We start from the raw sequence: 26916 nt of genomic DNA, 5'->3' as shown, positions 1-26916 counted from the left end.
GTTTAGATTTCGGTTCGTTAATATTAATCCCGTTTTAATCCCGATCAGGTTCTGAACTCATCCGATTTTGACAAAAAAGTAGTGTTTTCCATGTGGAAACGATGTTTTAAGAAAGACTCACTACCTTTGGTAGTGAGCACCACCCTCTCGTGGCCAAATTCTGCCTCTAAATATGATTTTCGGGCAGTTTTTCATTTTTTAACGAAGTTTTTTTATTTTTAAAATTTTATCCTTGATTTTGATTAATAAAATTAATTATGTTTAAAGTTAATTAAGCATATAAATATATGTTTTATTTATTTTAATAAGTTTTTCATCATATTATATTGTTGGAAATTACTTGGGATAGTAATATTAATTGTTGGTTGTTTTCTAGGAAGTGATGATTATTCCCTAGGAGAATTTTAAGTGATTAAAAGTGGCTCAAAAGGATTGTTTGTATGAGGTACGTACATGTCTACTTCGTTATAAGTAGTATCATGTTTAGGTACCAAAAGGAAAGAACTTAGTTTCATGATTAGGGAACACTTGGATGGAAATTGTTTGGTTACACATTGATTTAATTCATGTGCTTATGTTTATGAAACATGTTTTGGTGAATTGATTATGTTTGTATGGAATTATGGATGCAAACATGTTGAATTATATTGGATAAAATGTTTGTATGGAATGTTGATACAAGCATAATTTTATTGGATTGGTTTGTTAACCACATTTGGTTTATTAAAGGATTGGAATTGAATGGTTTAAGTGGAATGAATTTATTAATTATTCCACAAGGTTATTATTATTTATTTATTACTCAATCATAACTTGTTAGTATGTTGAGTAAAGGTGGATTAAGCCGAAATGGCTAGGTGAGTTGACTATGTTCAACAATTTTGGATAATTTGGAAGTTTAATGGAATTAAAGGTTAATTTGTGATGTGATCACCATTGTCTTAAATAAGATTAAAAACGAATTGATGTATGATTGTTATGTATGGTCTTCTTGATTGAGTCGGCTATTAATTAAAATTGTAATCACGTAAAGTGAAACATGGATGAGCAATAAAACTCTGGAAAGCGTGCACTTCTAGAGTATTGACAATTATGGGTTGGGGTACACGGTGGTAGCCCGTGGCTTTTCGAGGCTTGTTTGATCAACATGTCCTCTTCTCTTTTGGTATTTACATTTTATTTTATAATGAAAGTTAGATGGGATCCTAGACTAACTTTGTGAGAATGGAGTCGCGCCCATTCTTGCATCGCGCTAAACTTTTATTTCAAATGGTCATTTGGGACCTGGATTGGACAACCTGGTCTATTGCTTACTCCAAACTAAATTAAATTTATTAAATTGAATATGATGAGTCAAGTGTTTGGAATTGGTTAGTAAGTATGTTGAGTCAATTGAATTGTCTAAGTGTGGAGACTTGATTAATGAATTCGTGTTGTATGTTTAATTACTTTAATTAATTGAGCATGCTAGGTTTGGTACGTTGTAGCTTGTATGTACTCAGCTTTGCTGATTGCGTGCTTTTGTGTGTGTTTTCTTTTGGTCATGGCCTTCGCCTTTCAATGACCCTGTGATGATCCAATTATTACACTTGTATTATTGGGGAGCAGTATGCACAGGTTAGCTTGATGATGTGAAGTTAAGGGATTTGACAAACTCATTGTCAAGGGATTGGTGTGATTGAGAGTATTCGATTCTTGTGTTGAACTTATTTATGCTTTGCTATTTCGTTTATGTTTTGGATTTTTAATATTGGTTTGGTTTTAAATAAGGGCCTTATATGGTTCCAATTTGTAAGCTTTGACTTATTCGTTTTCTAAATTGTGTTATTTTAAATACTTAAGTTTGATTTTTCCGCTGCGATACTTTGATAAAGCCTTAACGTTTTAACACGTGGCGGTAACATGTCAATGGTTCTCCACTATTTTATTTAAAGTAAGTGGTTTGAAAAAGGGAGAATTATTGGGGTGTTACAAAGTGGTATTTGGGAGCTTAGGTTCGATTTAATCTAATGAGTTTATTCGACTACCTTATTTAAAGTTAACTTAGATTTTCAAAAATTATTCTATTCTAATATATTTATTTCGGCATTTAATAAAAAAAGTTTATTTATTTGTTTTATATATTTTCAAAGTATTTTTGTTATTTTGAAATAAAATGAATTTAATTATTTATTTTTATTCCTAACTTGTGTGCTTATTTTGCTTATCGGTGAGATTTGGGTAGCATTAGAAAGGGCGTATAGAATAGATTATTTATTTCTTTATGCATTGTAATTAATTACTTAATGCTTTTATATTGTATGAAGTGATCATGCAAGTTATTTAATTGTGTATGTTCATGTAATGGTGCAAACTTGAGTGATCACTTAGTATCATGTTTAAGGATTAAAGCATGTCATATGGAATGGAATGGAATGAGATTCTTTGTGTAATGTGAAATGTTTAAATGATTTAATTTATTTGTGTGAAGCATGTAATTATGTGTCTACTAATGTGTGTTAATTTAATGATGTTATGCACTTGATGCATGAATTTTGGTGGAATTGAATCAAGGGAATTATTTTATTTAATTTTCGTGTGCGTAGGAATGATTAAAAATAAATAATCATTTCCTTTGAAAGTGACTTATTAGGGGCGATTGTGTGGCCGTGTCCACCTTTCTACCTTAATATATATATTTGATGATTATGAATGTGATTTATTAAGCAAGAAGAGTTTTTTTCGCGCTGATGTCAGCCTAAGAGTGTGTTACATTTCTAGGTAGAGAAGGAGGATGGCTAACAATGATGCTTTAGCTGCTGCTATTAGGACTAGTTGAACCAAATTCGATTGACTTGCTTATTAGTTTGCCTACTAGTGAGGTTGTGAGGTGCACCAAGATACATAAGGGTTTACCTTTGAGGATTGGAGAGACTGATTTTCCATCTGATCTTATAGAATTTGAGTTGGATGACCTTGATGTCATTTTGGGAATAGATTGGTTAGCCACTTATAAGCTAATATAAGATTGATTGTGAGATAAAGAATGTTTACTTAAGGAGTTCTTTGGGGGAGATTGTGTATTACAGACGTTTTGGGAAACCAAATGGTATTGGGATTATTTCTGCGTTAAAGTTGTCAAAACTTGTACGTAAGGGGCATCCTTTGTTCTTTTGTTGTGTGCAAGACTTGGAAATGAGTAGTAAGTGAATGTGGAAGATGTGCCAATTGTGAATGAGTTTTGGATGTATTTTGTGAAGAAGAAATATGGGAGCATGAGATTGTGGATCGATTATAGAGAGTTGAAATAATGTCACAATAAAGAATAAGTACCCACTACCCAAGATCGATGATTTGTTTGATCAATTGAAGGGAGCTAGTGTGTTTTTCAAGATTGATTTACGTTCGGGGTATCATCAATTAAGAGTGGCTGATAAGGATATACCTAAGACTGTTTTTAGGATTAGATATGGGCACTACGAGTTTACAGTTTTGTCTTTTGAGTTGACCAATGCACTTGCAATTTTTATAGACTTGATGAATCGAGTATTCCATGAACAAGTTTGTAGTTGTTTTTATTGATGATATTTTGGTATACTCGAAAAGTGAGGAAAACATGAGCCATTGGGAGGCCGAGGATGATATGAGAAAGAGATAACCTAAGTTGTTTAATGAGGTGAGTTACGAGGGCGTAACTCTTGTTCTTTAAGGGGGGTAGAATGCGTATAATTTCGCGTTTTTTTTACCCTATTTTATGCTATTTTATGGTGTTTTCATGCTTTTCATAGCGATTTTATTTGTTTACGCATCTAGTGAAGTGCGTAAATTGGAATGGTGATAAAGTATTAGTGTCGATATTATGACACAATTGGGATATAATTTTGAAATTTTTGAAATGGCTTTATGCAAAAGTTTTGCAATTTAAGGGATTTTGTGCTAAGTTTCGGGACGAAACTTCTTTTAAGAGGGGTAGATTGTAATCCCCCGTATTTTTAAATATATTAGTAATGAAATTATATTTTATTCATAATATTTATTTGTATTTTTTTTCGGATTTAATTTCAAAAGTTTCAAATTATTTTTGGGTTTGATGAACGATTTTATTACAAAGAACTTTTTATGAACCTTTCTTCACTAATTTATATCCAGCAAACAAACCAAACCCACTTTCTTTTCTTAATTGGCCCATTAATTTTATGAGGCCCAATCTTAAAACTAACCCTACACCACTCTCTCTCCTATAAATACCCCATACATCCCCAAAATTTCCCACACAAAAAGGTTAGTCTTATTTTCATCCTCCTTTGTTTCATTATTTTGCTTAATGTTATTTTAATTGTTTTGGGTTTTGATTTTAGTATAAAGATTATATTTTTAGTATTAAATTATATTTTAATGGTATAAAGATTATAAATTTCAGATTATATTTATGTTATAAATTTCATATTTTATGAATTATAAACCTAGGGTTTCAATTTATTGAAAATCATGATTTTAGGGTTTTTATGAACAATTGATTTAGGGCTTTTATAGTAATGATGTTTTGAAATTTTGGTGATTATATTACTAATTAGTTTCCAGATTATTTTGAGCACGTAAATTCGTATTTTAATGTTTAGATTTCGGTTCGTTAATATTAATCCCGTTTTAATCCCGATCAGGTTCTGAACTCATCCGATTTTGACAAAAAAGTAGTGTTTTCCATGTGGAAACGATGTTTTAAGAAAGACTCACTACCTTTGGTAGTGAGCACCACCCTCTCGTGGCCAAATTCTGCCTCTAAATATGATTTTCGGGCAGTTTTTCATTTTTTAACGAAGTTTTTTTATTTTTAAAATTTTATCCTTGATTTTGATTAATAAAATTAATTATGTTTAAAGTTAATTAAGCATATAAATATATGTTTTATTTATTTTAATAAGTTTTTCATCATATTATATTGTTGGAAATTACTTGGGATAGTAATATTAATTGTTGGTTGTTTTCTAGGAAGTGATGATTATTCCCTAGGAGAATTTTAAGTGATTAAAAGTGGCTCAAAAGGATTGTTTGTATGAGGTACGTACATGTCTACTTCGTTATAAGTAGTATCATGTTTAGGTACCAAAAGGAAAGAACTTAGTTTCATGATTAGGGAACACTTGGATGGAAATTGTTTGGTTACACATTGATTTAATTCATGTGCTTATGTTTATGAAACATGTTTTGGTGAATTGATTATGTTTGTATGGAATTATGGATGCAAACATGTTGAATTATATTGGATAAAATGTTTGTATGGAATGTTGATACAAGCATAATTTTATTGGATTGGTTTGTTAACCACATTTGGTTTATTAAAGGATTGGAATTGAATGGTTTAAGTGGAATGAATTTATTAATTATTCCACAAGGTTATTATTATTTATTTATTACTCAATCATAACTTGTTAGTATGTTGAGTAAAGGTGGATTAAGCCGAAATGGCTAGGTGAGTTGACTATGTTCAACAATTTTGGATAATTTGGAAGTTTAATGGAATTAAAGGTTAATTTGTGATGTGATCACCATTGTCTTAAATAAGATTAAAAACGAATTGATGTATGATTGTTATGTATGGTCTTCTTGATTGAGTCGGCTATTAATTAAAATTGTAATCACGTAAAGTGAAACATGGATGAGCAATAAAACTCTGGAAAGCGTGCACTTCTAGAGTATTGACAATTATGGGTTGGGGTACACGGTGGTAGCCCGTGGCTTTTCGAGGCTTGTTTGATCAACATGTCCTCTTCTCTTTTGGTATTTACATTTTATTTTATAATGAAAGTTAGATGGGATCCTAGACTAACTTTGTGAGAATGGAGTCGCGCCCATTCTTGCATCGCGCTAAACTTTTATTTCAAATGGTCATTTGGGACCTGGATTGGACAACCTGGTCTATTGCTTACTCCAAACTAAATTAAATTTATTAAATTGAATATGATGAGTCAAGTGTTTGGAATTGGTTAGTAAGTATGTTGAGTCAATTGAATTGTCTAAGTGTGGAGACTTGATTAATGAATTCGTGTTGTATGTTTAATTACTTTAATTAATTGAGCATGCTAGGTTTGGTACGTTGTAGCTTGTATGTACTCAGCTTTGCTGATTGCGTGCTTTTGTGTGTGTTTTCTTTTGGTCATGGCCTTCGCCTTTCAATGACCCTGTGATGATCCAATTATTACACTTGTATTATTGGGGAGCAGTATGCACAGGTTAGCTTGATGATGTGAAGTTAAGGGATTTGACAAACGCATTGTCAAGGGATTGGTGTGATTGAGAGTATTCGATTCTTGTGTTGAACTTATTTATGCTTTGCTATTTCGTTTATGTTTTGGATTTTTAATATTGGTTTGGTTTTAAATAAGGGCCTTATATGGTTCCAATTTGTAAGCTTTGACTTATTCGTTTTCTAAATTGTGTTATTTTAAATACTTAAGTTTGATTTTTCCGCTGCGATACTTTGATAAAGCCTTAACGTTTTAACACGTGGCGGTAACATGTCAATGGTTCTCCACTATTTTATTTAAAGTAAGTGGTTTGAAAAAGGGAGAATTATTGGGGTGTTACAATGGATTTGGTAAATTTTTATACGAATGAAAGATATTTATTAAGATTTTTAAGAATAAAAGACAAATTTCATCAACTACCCAATCATGTATGTAAATATATTTTTTTTATGGATATGTATTCTTATACTGTAATTATTTAAATTTTGAATATTAGCATGAAATTAGTAAGGAAATATGAAAAATTAATGGTTATAGAAAAATAATATTTTAAAAGTGTGCAAAATCTTTAATTATTATTTATGCGTAAATTTTTGGCATAATTATTTATTGTTAGGAAAATATTGTTTAACTCTTTTTTAAGAAAAAGTTACATTAGATATATATTTTTAATCTAAGTTAATTTAATTTCAATAAATTGTATTCCCTCAAAAAAAAAATTCAATAAATTGTATATTAACAATTCATAGACTCTACATGACTACATTAATATAAAATTAAATTATTAGATGTACATTTTTTTAATCAAAGTTAATTTAATTTATTCACCATGATTCTTTAAGAGGGGTATGGTCAAATATCATAGTGAATGTCATATTGAAGAACGATATATTAATCTTTACATAATATAGATATATAATATGGCCTTGAAATGAAAAATATAAAGACATATATGTTATGACTATGGCTATTATTTATGTAGATGATAATACAAAAAAAATATATTGTATCGTATTTTATTATTTGAATGCTATGATTTGAATTGAATATTTTTAGAATATTTTATTATTAATGTATTTTTTGAATATTTTATTTTTACCGTATTATGCTATCATTATTTTTGTAGACTTTTTTTTTATTTATTTGTGAAATAATATTTCTAGGCTTTATTATAATAGATGTTCTGACCATTATGCTCGTATTATGTAATATGAAATACTTGTATAATTCTTTCCTTTGTTCATTACGTCGCAATAATATAATAGATGCTTTGACCATTTTCACGACCATCTATTATAGTAACTGATTACATTATGACTAATGAGCAAAGAAATATCACTCTATGCTAGTATACTATTAATAAAGGCAACTAGGTTAAATCTCGTGCCATGCACGATCATAATTAAATTTTACGACAAAATTTATAAAGAATGGTGTTAATTCAACAAATTTATCCAAAAAAAAATATTTGTAACAAAATAATAGTCTCTAATTAAAGATATTGATGGTCAAAGTTGTGTCGCAACAAATGTGCAAATTCAACCATAACTTATAAAAAAACAGAGGAGCATAATATTATAAAATGATTTTGTTCAGTTGTTCTTATAAACGTTATGTATATTTGTAAGAATTTTACAAAGTATCATACCAAAATTATTATTCCTATTTTTAATTAAAATAAATTTTAAGTCGGAGGGAAAAAATTATAATAATATTATGATAATCTTGGATGATGATATATGTCAATACCTTAATTTTAAACTATGTTAGTATATTTGTAACTAAAAGATTTATAGTATATAAAATATATGTTAAAAAATAATAAAAAAAAATTAAATTGAGTATGATTGGATTGAATGTATTGTCAAAATGGAAATAAGTATTATGGTAGGTTATAAAATGGAAGTCATTAAAACTTGACAAAAAAAAAAAAAAAAAAAAAAAAAAAAAAGATAAAAAGGCGGGAAATTTTTTTATAACATCGTGACAAGTGTCACTTTAGGTTCGCTTTTAGTATAGGTTAATTGATTGATTCCCAAAAATAATCCTAACACTATTTTAGAAATAATATTGCTAGACTTTACTATAATAGTTTACGTAGTTATTTAGAATAAAATATTTAGAATATTTTTTTATATGGAATCATAATTGTATAATAAAAAATTAAAATATGTAAAAAATACAGCGAATCATAAAGAAACATTTGTCAGTCTCACATTGAGGCGCTTGTCTTTTAGTATAATAAATTAATACCCCCAAAGTTCGGTGCAATAGATAATAAACGAAAGTTGGGATTATTTTCGGCGAACGAGGCAAAGTTCAGATTAATGGGAGCAATTTTTCCTAATTAAATACTCCAATAAACTTTTATTCTAATGTGTCACATAATTTTTTCATACATTAACTACGTAATACAGATTTTGATAGATTTTAATTTAATACTAGTAAAATATAATTGTCATAAAAAATTGATGCAGTGACATATAATAGTACTATGATTTAACACTATTGACTATACAGTCTATACAACAATACTCAACTGAGTACCTCCGTCTGCGTGATAGAAATAAAATAAATTAATAAATAAAATAAAATAAAAAATAGGAAGAAGAAAATATATATGTAGTAATGTAGTACAATAGAGAGTAAAATATAGTGGATTCAAGTAAACATAAAAGTTTTATTTTATTGAAAATACTATACCACGCTTATTATAACAAAAATAAAAACATAATATATATTGAGCACATTTTATTTAAACTTGTTTCCCATGCATGCTTGTTCTCTTTTAGCTACGGCACTCGTACGTTTATGATCCCCATGTCTGTGAAGCTGCAATATTCAAATAACATTGTTGGTCATTTGTCCAAAATAAAACATTGTTTGAGGTGTTAATTGTTATGGATTTCCAAATGTATACAATCTTTATGCATGTACTCTTAAATAGTTACGCGTATATATGCAGTCAAATATGATCATGTTCTACCCATCTACAATAGGTGGTGGGTAGCAATATCAAAATATGATCATGTTCTTTTCGACTTAATTTTTTTTAGATAAATTGAATTATTTAACTAAGATTTACTAAGTAATCAGGCTATATGCTTGTCCAATAATGTTACCGAATTCTACTTATTTAAAATTCCAGATTGTTATTGATTCAACATAACACAGCTAGCCAAATTAGACCCTTAAACATAATTGAACATACCTTGTGTAGAAAGAGCCCAATTATAGTCTTGGTTAATTTTCCAAGCGAAATACCCGTTCAAGGCGTTACTCTTAGCATAAGCAACCTTAGTAGCAATGGTCTGTGTATCATCATAACCAACCCAAGTCATCCCGGAATAACAATAATTAGTAACGTAACTAGAATTGTACACAACCGTTGCACCATTCTGACTGATAAAATCCTTGATTTTCTTATAAGTAGGCGTACCTCCCTGAACCAAAGTATCATTAAAATTAGTTGCTGGTGCCAATATACCATGGTTATTAGGGTCAACCAGTTGCCAAGCGCGCCCATAAAATGGTACACCCAACACGAGTTTATTAGCCGGTACACCGGCCTTGATCCAGGCAGCAATCCCACTACTTCCACTCACTGTGGAGCCGGTTGGATCATTGAGGGCGGCATGAGGACGAGTAACATAAGGAGGCTGAACCCAACTTGATGCATAAAAGTCGTAAGCCATTACATTGACCCAGTCTAGGTTATCTGCAATAGCTTTGGCAGGGAATGTAGCTACGGAATTAGCTATAGGTGTGAAACGAAGGGCCGCGGTCAGGATCAAGTTCGGAGCTTGAGCCTTTATTGCGGCCCTCCATTCGGTTAAGAGGGTTGCCATGTTGTCCATCTCTTCTTTCTTAGATTGTTGCTCCCAATCTAAGTCTAGCCCGTTGTAACCATTACTCGTGGCAAGGCTTATCGAGGAGTCGATAAAGGCTTTTCGAGAGCTAGGTTGGCTAGCCATGTTGTTGTAATCAGAGGATTTTGCGCTCCCTCCACCGATGGATAAGATGGCCTTGACCCCCGAGTTCTTTTGTCGGATTGTTCGAGGGAAGGTTTGGCATCCCGGAGGAATTGTGAGTTGGTATGTTTGTAAGTTAAGGTTGGCAAAAGCGCAAAAGAGATGGGTGAAAAGAGTGGAATCGATGGCTGAGGCTTCAAGGCCATCGTCAGGAGACCAATAGCCACCCTTAACATTAGCATTCGAAAACTCGAAATGGAAAAGAGATAGTAAGGTAATGTAGGAAATGATCAAACTCTTAAGAGAAGCCATTAATATTTGATAATGTTTTGAGATCAAACAAATGCTTTATTTGGGAGTAATAATCTATCAATAGTAAGAAGCATTTATAATTTTGTAACAGAAAGCTTTTGTGCTCGAACTTTACTTGGTGTGAATTTTCAACCACACAATTAGGCGGCTTTGACCATTCTTACACAATTGTTCAAGATTTTTATAAAGCTATATCAGAAATTACGTTGTCAACGAATTGAAAAGTATAATTTGCCAAATTTATTTCAACATTTTTGTTTTTTGATGAGAAACTCTATCAAACCGGAGTTTTAAAAGGGTAACTATGTCTCGTGCTAATGGTTACACACTTTAAGGGTAAAAGAAAAGTTAGGGATAAAATTAAACGGATAGCCATCCTTAACATTAGCATTGAGAACTCGAAATGGAAAAGAGAAAGTAAAGTTATGGGGAAAATGATCACACTCTTAAAAGAAGCCACTGATATTTGATAATGATTTGAGATCAATAGTAATTAAGAACTATTTTTAACTTTGTAATATAGCAAGTGTTTGTGGTCTTTGTACTCAAATTATGGTGTGAAATCTTGACCATATAATAAGGCTTATTCAAGATTTATCTAACTATATCTATGAAACGATTAAATATGAATGATTTGATTTGAAAAGTCAACTTTGACAAACTTTATTAATTTCAACATTTATATATATATATATATATATATATATATATATATATATATATATATATATATATATATATATATATATCTTTCCTACATATGTTAAAAAAACAATAATCGAATTCATATATTTATAATTTTTACTTCCTCATCGGTTCGCGGATATCCTACGTAGACGACTGAAATAAGACAACAGACGGAGTTCCATTAGTTCGCCAAGGTTTTCCAAGCGTGCAACCCCACAACCACAGTACAAACGTAGTAGCAAGAATTTTCCGGAATCCCCAAACTCACATAGGTTTCCCATCAACATATATTTTTCACGTTGTACCACTACTTCGCCGAATGAATCACCGAACTACGTATCCTAAAACAACAAAAAGTCGTTACAAGAAATAGTTGAAAACACCCAAACTAACATAAAGCACAACATCAACAAAGGAACAATTAATCGAAGGCAAGACAAACAATATCGGCTTCATAGATACGAGGTCGCGTCTGCATCATTCCTAGCTAATCGCCGGGTCAACATTCCCGGCCTCGAAGCTATGATACCGTCATAATTTCCGCCTCACCCCCAATGAGATTTCTATGTGCATTCTACTAGCGTCTGGCAATGCACACAACCTACCTCAGGTCCGGAGAAGGCCCCAAGCTTGAGTTGTCCACCTTCCCCTAAAGAGCTTGAGTTGCCCACCTTCCCCTAATGAGCTTTTATTGTCCCCCTTGTAAAATTGTAGTGAACACCGGACTGATAGTAACACAATAATGGGTCAAAACTTGAGAAAAAGTGATAATAACACCCAAATTTTTTTGATGGAATCCAAAGAATGTGTATTAATCTTCATTCTGACACTTTTTTTTCCAAAAAATATTTTTTGTGGGCCCCAAAAATGGAAAATACGTTAAAAAGGCGGTAACTGAAAAAACAGGAAAAGTTGCTGAAACAACCCCATATCATAGGAAAAAGGTTTGGAACGGTAGGGGAATGTAATTTTGACACTTTGGTACATCCCGTATTACCCTTAATGCTCGTTTTTCGAGGTTGTTTTATACTGGGAATGTGCCAATTGACCCCGGGACATGGTGATTAAAGGACAATTTGTATGTAGTTGATGATGGAATATGAGATGAGATGTGATACTTAGATTACAAACATGAATAGTACTAGTATGATGATTCCATAAAAGCATTATTACTATCCATAGTCTATCAATCAACACACATGTGAATAGTAATAGTATGATTATCCATAGTTACATCATATATAACATGTGTTCTTTTCCAATTCCAAACCATAGTGTGAAGTCACATCACATCACTATAGTCAAGTCCCATCATATTTTGACATCACATCATTATAAATATAATTACATAATATGACATCATTAAATTTATATGACATCATTATTGTCAAGTCACATCAAATCACTTCAATATACTTATATGACATCATTATTAATATCACTTCCATCATTATTATATGACATCATTAATGTCAAGTCACATCAGATCACTTCAATATACTTATATGACATCATTATTAATATCACTTCCATCATTATTATATGACATCATTATTGTCAAGTCACATTACTTCAATATACTTTTATGACATCATAATATTAATATGACATCATTTTGTCAAGTAATATCACTTCAATATACTTTTGTGACATCATTATATTCCAAAATTTCAAAATAAAAACATAACTAATTCTTGGTACTTTATAGACATCTTTATAGGTGTGTTATGGTTTCAAACCACCTTATATGACCCCGGGAGTCACTCCACGTATTCATTTCAGTTTTCGAAAAAATGTCAAAAATGACCTGAAATTGTGTATTATAACCTTCAATTTTGGACAAATTTTCACTTTTTTAGATCTGGATATAAAAATTGCCGAAATGCTTCCCATGGACCATAATACCCCTCGAGAGTCCATTTGGGTGGGTAAAACCATCCAATATACCCTCAAACTGTCAATTTACCCGTTTACAACTTACACCGATTTCATAAACTCAAGGCTACCACGGACATTTATGGCAACATATAATGATCATATATGGTTCCAAACGACATTATATGACCCTGCAATGTATCCCCTGGTATCTCGATGCTTTTCGACACCAGGTCCCAAAACCTCCGAAATTGGCCAAAAAGCGTGTATTATAGCCTTCAATTTTGCCAATTTCAGACTTTTTTTTTTACCCGGAAACAAAAATTGCCGAGAAGCTACCTATAGACCCTAATACTCTCCGGGAGTCCAATTGGGTGGGTGAAACCATCCAATTTGTCGTTAAGCATTCAATTTATCAGTTTCCATACACGCCACTTGTATTGGCTATAAGCTTCCACGGGGACTTTATGTAGCCGACTTATGGTTGTATATGGGTCCAAACAACGTCATATGACCTCGGGATGCATCCCGTAAAATTCCGTGAATTTATGACACCGGGTCCGGACACCTACTAAATTGCTCCGATTTCGTGTATTATAGCCTTCAAATTTGGCTTCCGTACATCATTTTTTCACCCGAAAAGATTATGAATCCAAGTACTTTCATGGGTTCCCAAAGGACCTTGGGAGTCATGGATGATGCCCAGAACCATCTCATTCATCCTTAATCACCATGTCTTAAGGCAACGATGGCATACCCTCAAATGACAAAACTAGTTGTTTGTATGCCTTGTCCTTGGGTGCACATGTCTTGTGCACATGCCACAAGACCCCTTGCACCATCCCACACCCCAACACTTTGGCTTTGTCACTTGTCTCAATCCACTACTTAGCATTTTTTAGCATATAAGAAGCAACGCTAACCTCGTTTTCCAATATATAGGTGTTTTTAGGGAATAGGGTAGGGGGGATGAATCGAAGCGACATAAGGCTGAATCTCATTGGATCGTGGAAGCAAGCTCACTCTTCCACTTACAATACCCCGTCGCGTATTTAAGTCGTATGCAAAGGATGTAACCCGCCGCTCAGTAGGAATTGTACTTCAAGGCGGCTCTCACTGCACAGCGCATCCACCACGCAAGCTTAGCCCTATGACACGTGCCCTTAGGGGCCGAAGCCCCTACTGTAGGACGGAAATCGGGCGACAGGTGCATGCGTTGCTTCTGGCCCAGATTCTGACTTAGAGGCGTTTAGTCATAATCCAGCACACGGTAGCTTTGTGCCATTGGCTTTTCAACCAAGCGCGATGACCAATTGTGTGAATCAACGGTTCCTCTCGTACTAGGTTGAATAACCATTGCGACACGGGTAAAACTAACCTGTCTCACGACGGTCTAAACCCAACTCACGTTCCCTATTGGTGGGTGAACAATCCTACACTTAGTGAATTCTGCTTCACATTGATACAAAGAGCCGACATAGAAGGATCAAAAAGCAACGTCGCTATGAACGCTTGGCTGCCACCAGTTATCCTTGTGGTAAATTTTCTGACACCTCTAGCTTTAAATTCAAAAGGTCTACAAGATCGTTAGGCCTCGCTTTCACGGTTCGTATTCGTACTGAAAATCAGAATCAAACGAGCTTTTACCCTTCTGTTCCACCCGATAGATTTCTGTTCTCGTTGAGCTCATCTTAGAACACCTGTGTTATCTTTAACAGATGTGTCGCCCCAGCCAAGCTCCCCACCTGACAATGTCCTCCGCCTGGATCGGCCCGCAAAGCGGACCTTAGATCTAAAAGGAGGGGCATTTCCCCACTTCCGACTCACGGAGTGAGTAAACTAACATTAAAAGTAGTGGTATTTCACTTGTGCCGAAGCTCCCACTTATCCTACACCTCTCAAGTCATTTCACAAAGTCGGACTAGAGTCAAGCTCAATGGGGTCTTTTTTCCACGCTGATTCTGCCAAGTCCGTTCCCTTGGCTGTGGTTTCGCTGGATAGGAGACAGGGACGGTGGGAATCTCGTTACTCCATTCATGCGCGTCACTAATTAGATGACGAGGCATTTGGCTACCTTAAGAGAGTCATAGTTACTCCCGTCGTTTACCCGCACTTGATTGAATTTTGTTAATCATCATCGATCGATCTATCTCAACCGTCCGGTTGGCAATCTATCTTCAATACATTTTAAGTGAAAAATTAACGCCCTAATTAACTTCAAACCGAACGGAAGGGTGCTGAAGCTTCAATTCTTTGTCATGCCACCATCTTACGGTTGTCAAAAAAAAGCAGTTAAGGAATTTCATTAAAGAAAACATGAATCATATGAAGTCTTCAGTAATTTTTGTAAGTAGTAAAGAGTAGAGTATAGTGGATACAACTCAAGTAAACGTAAACCTTTTATTTTGTTTATTATATTATTATACAGCACTGATTACAATTAAAAAAAAGTACTCTGTACTACATAATATATATTGAGCACATTTTATTTAAACTTATTTCCCATGTATGCTTGTTCTCGATCTTTTACTATGGCACTCGTCGTCTATGATCCCCATGTCTGTGAAGCTGCAATGTTCAAATAAATTTACTTGAAGTTAGCCCTTCTTAATTCTAGTCAATAATAAGCATCAACAACATTATTTGAAATGTATACACTGTTTATTTATGCATAAGCATAACTCTTGCACAGTTACACATTACATGTATATACGAGTCAAGTTAAATCATGTTCTCTTCGATTTAATTTGCTTTAGATAAATCGAAACATTAAACTATGTTTTACTAATTAATCATGCTATGCTTGTCCAATAAGGTTACTGAATTTTACTGATTTAAAATTCCAATTGTTATTGATTCAACCTATATAGCCTAAGTACGTAGACACTTAAAATGAACACACTAAAAAAAAAAAAAAAAAAACCTAGAAACTTTGAAGTTTGAACATACCTTTTGTAGAAAGAGCCCAATTAAGGTCTTGGTTAATTTTCCAAGCGAAATACCCGTTCAAGGCGTTCCTCTTGGCATAAGCAACCTTGGTAGCAATGGCCTGTGTATCATCGTAAGCAATCCAAGTCGTCCCGGAGTAGCAATAATTAAAAACATAAGAAGAATTATACACAACCTTTGCACCATTTTTACTAATAAACGGCTTGATTTCCATATACTTAGGTGTACCCTCCGGAACCAAAGTGTTTTCATTATTAGTGGCTGGTGCCAATATACCATTGTTATTTGAGTTAGCCAGAGTCCATGCGTGACCGTAAAAGGGGACACCCAACACGAGTTTCTTAGCCGGCACACCCGCCTTGATCCAAGCTTTAATCCCATCACTTCCGCTCACTTTGGCGCCGCTTGGATCATAAAGGGCCGCATGAGGATGAGTAAAATATGGCGGCGGACCATAACCGGGTGCATAAAAGTCGTAAGCCATGACATTCACCCAGTCTAGGTTATCAGAAATGGCTTTGACAGGGAATGTAGCTACGGAATTAGCAATAGGTGTGAAACGAAGGGCCGCGGTCAGGATCAAGTTCGGAGCTTGAGCCTTTATTGCGGCCCTCCATTCGGTTAAGAGGGTTGCCATGTTGTCCATCTCTTCTTTCTTAGACTGTTGCTCCCAATCTAAGTCTAGCCCGTCGTAACCATTCCTCTTAGCAAGGCTTATCGAGGAGTCAATAAAGGCTTTTCGAGAACTAGGTTGGCTAGCCATGTTGTTGTAATCAGAGGATTTTGCGCTCCCTCCACCGATGGATAAGATGGCTTTGATCCCCGAGTTCTTTCGGCGGATGGTTTGAGGGAAGGTTTGGCATCCCTGAGAAATTGTGAGTTGGTATGTTTGTAAGTTAAGGTTGGCAAAGGCGCAAAAGAGATGGGTGAAAAGAGTGGAATCGATGGCTGAGGCTTCGAGACCATCATCAGGAGACCAATAGCCACCCTTAACATTAGCATTCGAAAACTCGAATTGGAAAAGAGAAAGTAAAGTAATGTAGGAAACGATCAAAATCTTAAGAGAAGCCATTATTGTTTGATAATGTTTTGAGATCAAACAAACGCTTTAATTGGGAGTAATAAATAGGCCATACTAAAGAAAAATGTAGCCTTAAAAAAGTGGATGTGGAAAATCTTGACACCAATAACAGAGACAAGTGCATCCTGCCAAACCCACCCTCTACTAAAATAGATGAAAATGTTAACGTTTTATATGCTGTCGTTTAATGGTTGATATTTTGATTTTAAAGTCAAGAAAATGATTTTGCCCAAGCCTAAGGTAATTGGGCTTAATCTTTTAATGACCTAGTCAAAATAATCAATCCTATACTCCTCATTAATATGTACTTCTGAAACACCGTATATTTTTCTTTGTTATTTTTTTTATTTATCTACTCCGTATTTATTTATTTTCCTGTTACCTCTCGTCAAAACCTTACTATCTTCAAAGTCACTGCTTCTTCAATTATCATCTCAGCCTGAAATCGACCGAGTTTCAAAACTTTTTAAGAGAATAAATAACTCCAGAATCGCCTGAAACATGATCGATTTGCTCAAATCAGATGATCTTCTATAATTATCTGATTAAGAACATAAGAGTATAGGAATAGTAGTTGATTAGCTAATCTATAATTTCAAAACAACAAAGGAGCAGGAAGACTTTTTCATTTGCTAATCCATAATTTCAAATACATCCATCAACAACTAGCTGGATCAACTGAACTAGATTATGTTCATTCCTTAAAATTAAGGCAATTGATGTATGATGTTCATTTCCCTCCGAGGAATGTTAAAAGTGAGACATTAACCATTTTGCTTTAGATTGCCAAAAACTTCGAATAAAATCATTGTTGCTCGTCTAAGGAAAAGCTTCGAAGAGTTCGAACGGTATCATTTTGTATTGGATTATACCTGCAGGCCTGTGTTCAGTCACTGAGACGATATGCTCTCCCTCTGAAAACACCTGTATCTCTCTCTGGCTGAGCTGGGGCAGCACGGCTGCCAGCACCTGCAACTGGACGGGTGGGCACTGGTGCTCCAATTCTCCATCTTGCAACTATCTTACGTCTGTAATAAAAGGCAGTTAAGGGAATTTCCTTTGAAAAAAGTGGATAAAGTAGGTTTTCCATCATATTGTGAGACCATCTCACCATGAAATCAATGATTGTGCAAGAAATGTTATATCCATCACTAAAAACTGCATAAAAAGAAACCAAAATATGTACTGTAAAAAAAAAAAGTTAATCTTGAACTATTTATAAATAGTAGCCAAGAAAACCTATATGTTACATAAAACATGTCACCTATTTTAGCAACCGATGATACTATCAATCTCTAAATCTTTAGGTACCGCTATGAGACAAGAAGAGCATGTCTCACAAAAGTGCTAGCATAAAAGAATAAAGCAATAATCATGTAACTGGTACAACCAGCAAAGCAAACACTGGTGTAAAAGCATTAGTATTGGTTACAGGGCATGCTTATATGGCTGAAACATTAAAAAGCCGCAGAATGGTATCAATTATTCTGTAGTATACTATCAATCAATCAATCAAAGCCTTAATCCTATAAGTGGGGTCGACTACATGAACCAAAAGTGACTATTCCATATTGTCATCCATAAAAATCTTCCTCCTCCATCCTTACGATCAAATACCTCATTCTCATGCAAATCCCTCTGTAGTATACAAGTATATAAGAAATTTTAAGAGGCTAGAAAGTCAACTTGGAGAAATAAGATGCAAATATTAGCAAAGGAGACAGATCAATGCGGAAAGGATATTTTCATAGGACTCGCTCTTAAGACCACTAAGTTGTCAACTACCTAACTATTTACACAAACCAGATGCAAAAGATGAAAAATCAAGTGTGACAAGTTGCTACTTCATAACTTGCTAGCCAAGACTAAATTTCAGCTAAATGCAAAATGTAATATGATCTATAACCTAGAAAGATTTAGAGAAAGGATACACCCAAGCAGGAGTCTTCAGAATCATCTTTCCACCAGCAAGAGGATGAAGTACAGTCAAGAAATAATACAGATGCCCAGCAACAATTCCAAGAAGGTCTGGCAAGATAGGAGAACCAAAAATAACATCTAATGCCAGCATCGCCCAAGGCAAGTAAAATGCCTGCAAGGCAAAACAAATATCAATACATGCAAATAATTTACACCTGTGAAGCAATGAGCATGAAGAAAACAAGAATAAGGACGCAAGACCAGTAAATGTTCTACTTACCTTTAGTGTGACAAGGCCATATAAGTTGATATTGGCAGTCGGAAATTCTCTACTCCATACATAGAGAAGCATGAAGACAAGCGATATTCCACCGAAAGGTAATTCAAAGAAGGGTATGGCATATAATGCCTAGAAATCATAGAGATGAAAAAAGGGATAATCAGTGAAAACAAAGACTGACATGAGACTATGAGACCTCAAAAAGGACACAATTAGCAACCACAACACATAAGCAAAAAAGACAAAGTAACCAGCAAGCAGGTGGAAAATAATACCAAGAAACAAGAATTTTATTGGTAAATTACTTTATTATAAAGAGAGCATTTATCATCCCAATACATTGATTTTTGAGCTTCAATATCCACTCCCAACAAAAGTATTAAGTTCTGCTAAGAGTGCTAACTATATTAGCACAAAGACAAAATCAACATCAATGGCTACCCAAAAAAGAATACAAAACATCATCTTTATACTTACATTAACAGTTAAAAATTTAAAAAGGACTAATAATTAACTAGACTTAATGACTGTTAAGCATAAGAGGATGAACAACAGATATGGGAAATGTCAAATGGTAGAATGAGATCTTCAAACTTTAGGTAACAGAACGAAAATACACTAAAAGTGAAGGTAAAATAATGAATTGCTCCAAACAAACAGACGACGAAAAAGAAAAAACAATTATCGTCAAATTAGTTCTTGGCTCATAATTATAAATGTAATAGCATTAAGAAAGGGTACTGACAAGAGTAGCTGGAAGGTCAATCAACAAGGTCCAGCAACATTAATTGCAAGAATGCTATCTAATGTGGGTATGGCTACACCGAATTCTTTATCAATTATACAACAGTTACATCTGCTGTTATCAAAATAACAACAGTTCAAGAAAACTACTAAACGCATCTTATGAGGTGAAGAGAACGAAATCAGCTAGCTCAATTCAGATCAATTATATGAAAAATCCATTAGCCTTAAAATAACACATTCAATCTTTCCCCCGTGTATGCAAAGTATGCAGAATAAAAAAATCTAGATTATTAAGTGTATATGCTATTAATTTCGAGGCTTCAGGTCGTTAATTTCATGTACCAGAAGTCCAGAACCCAAACACATGGTTCCAGAGTACTACCTAATAGTTGGTTATGCATTGCACTAGCCTAAAAACCTTATTTATAATTATTATTTTTTTTGTTGATGTGTTATGCTTATTTTATTATACATCAACTTCAGCAACTCAACTTTCTATTTTTTAGATAGATAGTTCTCTAAAATTCACAAGGACAAGCCCTCTCTGTGATTCAGAAGGACAAACCCTGCAACACTATATGGGAGTAATCTATCACATTAAATCATTAACCCTTGGTACACCAACTTTTTAATGAAAACAAGATATTCCAACAAAAACAGATTATTGAAAAATGCAAGTATCTTTTACCAACAAACTTAAAGCTCCAAATATCATCATCCACAAGAAGTCTGCTGTACGCCTCTGAAAAGGTCCCTGCTCCAATTGAACTCCATATCTTGCTCTGTTACACAAAATTTAAAAATTAAAAACCAAGCCTTTTTTAACTTTTAAAGGCAAGTGAATATGAAGTCTTTATTCAGTAGAGGAAAATAAGTTACAGGACATTTTTTTCCTCAGCTATTGTCTCGCTATCAGTTGGTCAATAAATTATTATTTTAAAAAAAAAAAAAATAGATCAGATAAATGGCATATGAAATCAAAACTAGCACCAAACAGAGTTTCCCTTTTCCATGCTTTGTGGCAACATTTAATCACTAACAAGACCCCCAGCCCAAAACAAGGTCCAAATGGAGGAAAAAAAGACAGGGGAAAAACACAGTAACTCTGCTTCAATTTATAACAAGCCATTCTACTTACATCATTAGCAAGCGAATTCCAAAGTTGATAGAAAACCCACCAAGGAAAAAGAAGTTTGTAAAGAGCCGCCACACCTGGTTACAATGTATGATCATTAAAAAAGTAATAGCTAACAATCAGGTACAGCCAACGAGAAATGAAGCATGAAGGTGCCAATGACTAAAGAAATCAAATCTTCTGCTGGTCACAGCCAGTATGCTTATGAGTAAGTATATTACATTAAAAAAAAAATAGAGACAAAAAGGCAAGGTTAAGAGAAGTAAGCCACTGGAACTGTATGACAAAGTAAAGGAACTCGAGGAAAGCTGTATTTAACTTTGACCTTGACATAATGACAATGTCAAAATGCTAGAGATCAAACTTGCCTTGGTAAAAAGCTAAACGGAACTAAATAGTGTTTAAACTCCCCAAACAACAATTTAGATCTAATAAAAATTCTCCATTTCCACGGTGCCAACCCCCCCCCCCCCCCAAACCTGCTTCATCAATCTCCAATATCCTTCTTCCATATGTGCTCCTCTACCTTGATGGTTACTGGAGCCCCAATTATCAATTATCTAAAAGTGTCCACACCTACAAGCCCCTTTTATCCATCCGGAACTAGGACCGCCCAACTAAGCCCATCTCATCCCCATTTAGATACAAAACCCCACATCAACCCAGTAATTCAACATGTAGTCTCAAAACCTTCAACCCCTTTCACAGGTGCCAGTTGCCACGACTTCTTGTGAAGTTGGGGTTAAAATAAAAAAATAGAAAAGATAAGTCAGGAGCAACAACTTGTGGGGGGGACAAGGAAATTTTCAATGCTTATGAAACACGATGCAGAATTGAATAGCTGGTAAACCCTCAGCTTCATACTATTCTTACCACTTTGACCAACTTTGTCTAACAAAAATATTATAAGTGAGGAGAACAATATGAAATGGAGGGAGTACTATGTTAGTGATCAATAAAGATTCGCATGCTATAAAAAAGCACAGGGTGCGACCGACGAAATGTGAAATGAGTGAAATCTACCTCAAAATTCTTGAAAACCCTTCCATACAGCAATGCAATATAGTAAGGATTGAGAGCGCCCAGTTGATATGCTGTGGTAAACAAAAGACACAGAGTCCCGTAACCCTTGGTTATTGGAGGGAGTGAATTATACCACCTGAAAAGAACATGAACATTAGAGAAGTATGTTTAGAGGACAAAAATAATTATAACAGGTTAAAACTTGCCTAACAGCAGAATGATGGAAAAACCAAATGCTGAAATATATATATATATATATATACTACCTCCGTTAAGTTTTATTTGCAACTTTGAGGTGCAACACGGATCCCAAGTCAAAATTTCATAATGGTGATTATGGAATGAAAGGTTTGTGATTAAGGAGGAGAGAGATAAATTAAACATGATAAGTAAACTACCCAAGCCACTCACCATGTGACCAAGCCACCACAACCGAAACCACCCAAATCAGCCACCACCTAAACCAGACTAGCCACCACCACCAACACGTACCCCCCAAACCCAGACCACCGAAACCATTGAAACTACCAAACCCAGACCACCGCAACCACAGACACTACCAAAAATCCCAAACCCAGACCACCACAACCATCGATACTACCGAAATTCCCAAACCCGGGCCACCACAACCACCGACACCGCCGAAACACCCTAAACCCGGCCTACACCACCGATCTACACTAGCAAAACCCCCCACTGAAACCCCTAACACCACCTAAATCTAGACCACCCACCAACACCGACACCATCGACACCACCCACAAAACCCACGAAAATCACTTAAACCGCCCACAAGACCCACGAAAATCACTGAAACCACCCATAAACCCATTGAAAATCATCCAAACCACCCACAAACCCACCAAAAATCACCGAAACCGCCCACAAATCTACTAAAACCCTTAAACCCAGAATACTCACAAACCCACGAAAATCATCCAATACACGAACACATGTGTGTTGCTTCCCTTCTTGCCGCAAAACCACCATAGCCACAATGACGTTGCTGCTAGTGCTTGCCGGAGTTGAAATCAATGGAGGTTGTGATTGAGAGGAGAGAGAAAGAGCCAAGTTGGGAGTTGTTAGATCTAAATTAATTTGTTAGTGTACTGTAATTAATCATTTAAGTGAATGTTTAATTTTTAAAATAAGGGCAATATTGACATTTCCAGCAAAAAAACTTACTAAAAAGGGAAAGATTTGAGAAAGTTGCAAATAATACTAAGCATCCAAATATAGTAAAAGTTGCAAATAAAACTTAACGGAGGTAGTATATATATATATATATATATATATATACATGCAAAGATTTGTACATAACCACAAAGCAATCTTATGTTCAAACAAAAAGCTCAGTAAGCCTTCTGAAGCAAGAGTTAATCAATCTGGTTAATTTTCAATATTTCATGCAGAAGTTAAGCTTAAAAAATCTCACTTTGCTCAGAAGTGTTAAACAAAATATTTGTAATCTTTAAGAAAAAGTTGTGAAGCTAAACTTTGGGGCGAGTGGAGGGAGACAAACCATACACAGCAATAAAAAAAAAGACAGTAACTACTACTTTCAGTTTTACACAAAAACTAGCACAACAACCACCATTACTTTTAAGTGTGACTGCCACTGTTGAACACACTCAACTGTTAGTCTTTTACTGCCAAGACTCTGCAAAACTCAGGTATTCAAGTAAATTTTCTTACAAATGTTTATGGTAGATGGTGTTCATGTTCCTAATAGTTGAAACTTTTCCAAGTATTGAGAGTAAGATTCTTTATAATAAATACTTACTGTATGAACCAATAAGCCATTAGACGTCTTATTTGACAAATCCCAATAGATTAACCTTTAAGTATGCAAATTGACAATTATCAGACGTGAAGTACTCAAATCATGTCATGAACTAATGTCAATATGATATAGCTTACAAAAATCACATCAAGAGAAAATTTAAGAAGATAGAGGATAAAAATACTCACTAAATTTTTACTTGACCCTTCAAACTTTAGCAGGAAAACCTTTTGATGAAGGATCAAATATCAATATATCATAAAAGTGGTAACCATGTACAGAATGTTCAATAACCACATTCTGCTTTCTGACTTTGTCTCAAACCACTATGGAGTATATAAAAAATATATATGTGTGTGTTTTCTTCAGCTTCCATCGTCATTTATTTTAGACAAAAGGCCACAACCAAATTATTTCGAGGGCTTATAATTGAATTGATAAGGGTCTCTTGGGAAAAAAAGTTCTTAAACAGCCATTACTAGAGCCTAGAGGTTAGTTTTAAACTGCAGACAAAACCAGAGTAATACCAGACTGATGCTCCATCTACTAGCTCAGCAATGCAACTATAAGTGACACACACTCCAATTGCTGATCAAATCCAAGACTTTCATTAAAAGAATTTTTTGTACACCTTCAAGAAAACTTATATGGTAGGTTGAACCTCAAAAAGTGTATAACATCTTCATAAGTATCTTCAACTTGCATTCGATAAGTCATCATCAGAGCTTTACACAAAGTTGGAGGTAAGCATACCATGGAGAGCACGATCATAAACGAAAATTTCTAATAAAAGGTCGATTCTATTTATGACGGTCTAGAGTAACTAGAATGGCATCTTTTTCTAAGGTGGAGAAACTAAAATTCTCTGATGAACCAAACTAATGTACAAGTGAAATTAACTATTTCATCCTGTTTGATTAAAGCTCGTCCAAAAGCCTCCTAGCACAACTATGTCAATTTTGCAAGTGTATAAACGACGCAAGCTGGGGCAATCTTGATGCTCATACTACGATACTGGCAGCAGCAGTAAGCCAGTAAGACTTTCGAAGCTCAAAGAATTCAATCAAGAAAAGAAGATACAACTGATCACAACCATAGAAATCACTTCAACACCCACTAAATTCCAATTTAACTAATTTCTTTCAGTATCTCGGAATTATAATTACATATCCTGTCCAGAATTAATAGTCACATTGAATCGTTCATAACGAAACATGAACTAGTAATGTGACAACTAAACCCGAACAAAAGGAGAACCTAAAAACTCTCAGTAGAACGTGATTCAGTCACATTTAATATAACATCAATTGCAATTCAACCGCATTAAAAAGTAACTTTAATTGCATTCAATTTCATGCCCCAAATTCAACATTTCAACACAAAAATCTACTCAATCAAACATTCTAGCCCAAATCAAGGTAACCCAGAAATCAAAATAAATCAACAAACACCCCCATAAATCAAAAACACAATTCAATACCAAATAAAATTACGAATTAAAATGAAGAAAGAGAAAAAGGGTGTACTCTTGAGGAGAAGACATTGATGATGACCCACCAAATGAGTTGAAAATTTGTCAAATTGAGCAAAACCCCAGATTCGGAAAACTTCTGAATTGTATCCGAAGAAAGTTCAGAAAGAAATTGTGCTTAACAAAGAAGAAATTGAATGTAGGAAATACAGAATTTTGGTTTAATCATAACCCAGAAACTTCGCAATGAAAGACTTTGTTGACGCATTTTGTTTGTTAACGCATTGAGTATTGACCACGTTGTAGTGGGCCGGATTTGCGATTTTTGTGGGTCAATAAATTGGGCCTTAATAGCTACAACAAGTGAGGCCCAAAACGCGCGGCCCAAATAAAAAATGAACATTTAGTTAAAAAATATGAACATGAAAAAAAATGAATATTTAATAACAAAAAATGAACACATAAAAAAATGAACATTTAATACTAAAAAGTTTATATGTTACAAGGAAATGATCATTTATTAAAAATGAATCTGATTATCATATAATCATAAATTTGCTAGACCACGACCTTAAAAATGAACATTTAGTTAGAAAAATGAACACATAAAAAAAAAAAGAATATTCAGTAATAAAAATGAACAGGTACAAAAATGAACATTTAGTAATAAAAGTGAACATGTCAAAAAAAAAAGAATTGAACATTTAATATATTAGAAATGAACATTTATCATACAACCATAAAATTGGGATTATATACATCAGAAATTCTCCAACTTAAAGGCAAATTCGTTGTAATATCATATACTTCTTCATCACTTCTTACTTGTTTCTTCACTAATTCAGAGTATTTGTCTTCTACAAATACAATTAATCTGTACTCACTAAAATATAACAAATAATCAAAATTCATAACCATCACAACATATGTTCATAATAATTATTTAGAATGTTCATAATATATAATCATCAATACAGAAGTTAAAAATATAAATAATTATCACTCTATATGTCATATGTATTCATAATCAATAATAGATATGTTCGTAATGAATAACGAAACATATATATTCATAATAAATTGTTCAGAATTTCAACACTAAATGTTCAGATAATTCAACTTTCAACGTATTATATTTTACTTTCAACTTAATAAAAATGAACATTTAGTATTAAAAAATAAACACTTATAAAATGAACATGTAACAAAAAGTTATGAACATTTAGGATACTAAAATGAACATGATTTTCATAAAAGTTCAAATTCATTGTATATAATTATTAATGAAAAATAATGATAAAATAAATTGTTGAAATATGTTCATTTTTTATGTATTTAATATTAATTTTCGGTGTACTAAATGCTCATTTTGTAAAAGTTGTTCATTTTTAAATTCCTACGTGTTCATTTTTTTTTACAGAAATTATATTCAAGATCGATTGTAATTATTGAAACTCT

The 26916-nt window shown here is 33.7% G+C and overlaps 3 protein-coding genes and 1 pseudogene across 4 annotated transcripts; all 4 read right to left on the bottom strand.

Moving 5' to 3' along the window:
- Positions 1–8796: 8796 nt before the first annotated feature.
- LOC145634214 (class V chitinase-like) lies at positions 8797–10553 on the bottom strand. Its single transcript, XM_081685640.1, has 2 exons — positions 9436–10553; positions 8797–9056 (listed from the first exon to the last, which is right to left on the bottom strand). The coding sequence occupies exons 1-2, from the start codon at positions 10505–10507 to the stop codon at positions 9034–9036; spliced, it is 1095 nt and encodes a 364-aa protein (XP_081541766.1). The 5' UTR covers positions 10508–10553; the 3' UTR covers positions 8797–9033.
- Positions 10554–14040: 3487 nt separating this feature from the next.
- Positions 14041–15033, bottom strand: LOC145637739 (25S ribosomal RNA; annotated as a pseudogene).
- A 422-nt stretch (positions 15034–15455) lies between these two features.
- On the bottom strand, positions 15456–17090 carry LOC145635525 (class V chitinase-like). The gene is made up of 2 exons (XM_081686824.1): positions 16019–17090; positions 15456–15637 (listed from the first exon to the last, which is right to left on the bottom strand). The coding sequence occupies exons 1-2, from the start codon at positions 17088–17090 to the stop codon at positions 15615–15617; spliced, it is 1095 nt and encodes a 364-aa protein (XP_081542950.1). The 3' UTR covers positions 15456–15614.
- A 65-nt stretch (positions 17091–17155) lies between these two features.
- On the bottom strand, positions 17156–25719 carry LOC145635526 (derlin-1-like). 2 transcript variants are annotated; one of them, XM_081686826.1, is made up of 8 exons: positions 25514–25719; positions 22205–22340; positions 21185–21258; positions 20735–20828; positions 19300–19428; positions 19031–19191; positions 17972–18127; positions 17156–17593 (listed from the first exon to the last, which is right to left on the bottom strand). In XM_081686826.1, the coding sequence occupies exons 1-7, from the start codon at positions 25528–25530 to the stop codon at positions 17986–17988; spliced, it is 753 nt and encodes a 250-aa protein (XP_081542952.1). In that variant the 5' UTR covers positions 25531–25719; the 3' UTR covers positions 17156–17593; positions 17972–17985. The 2 variants fall into 2 exon arrangements, with proteins under 2 accessions (XP_081542952.1, XP_081542951.1); XM_081686825.1 differs by lacking the exon at positions 17156–17593 and having other exon boundaries at positions 17660–18127.
- Positions 25720–26916: the final 1197 nt, after the last annotated feature.

Source organism: Chenopodium album, chromosome 6 (assembly GCF_948465745.1).
Source record: "Chenopodium album chromosome 6, dcCheAlbu1.1, whole genome shotgun sequence".
Lineage (NCBI taxonomy): Eukaryota > Viridiplantae > Streptophyta > Magnoliopsida > Caryophyllales > Amaranthaceae > Chenopodium > Chenopodium album.
This window is presented reverse-complemented; position numbering and strand designations above follow the sequence as displayed.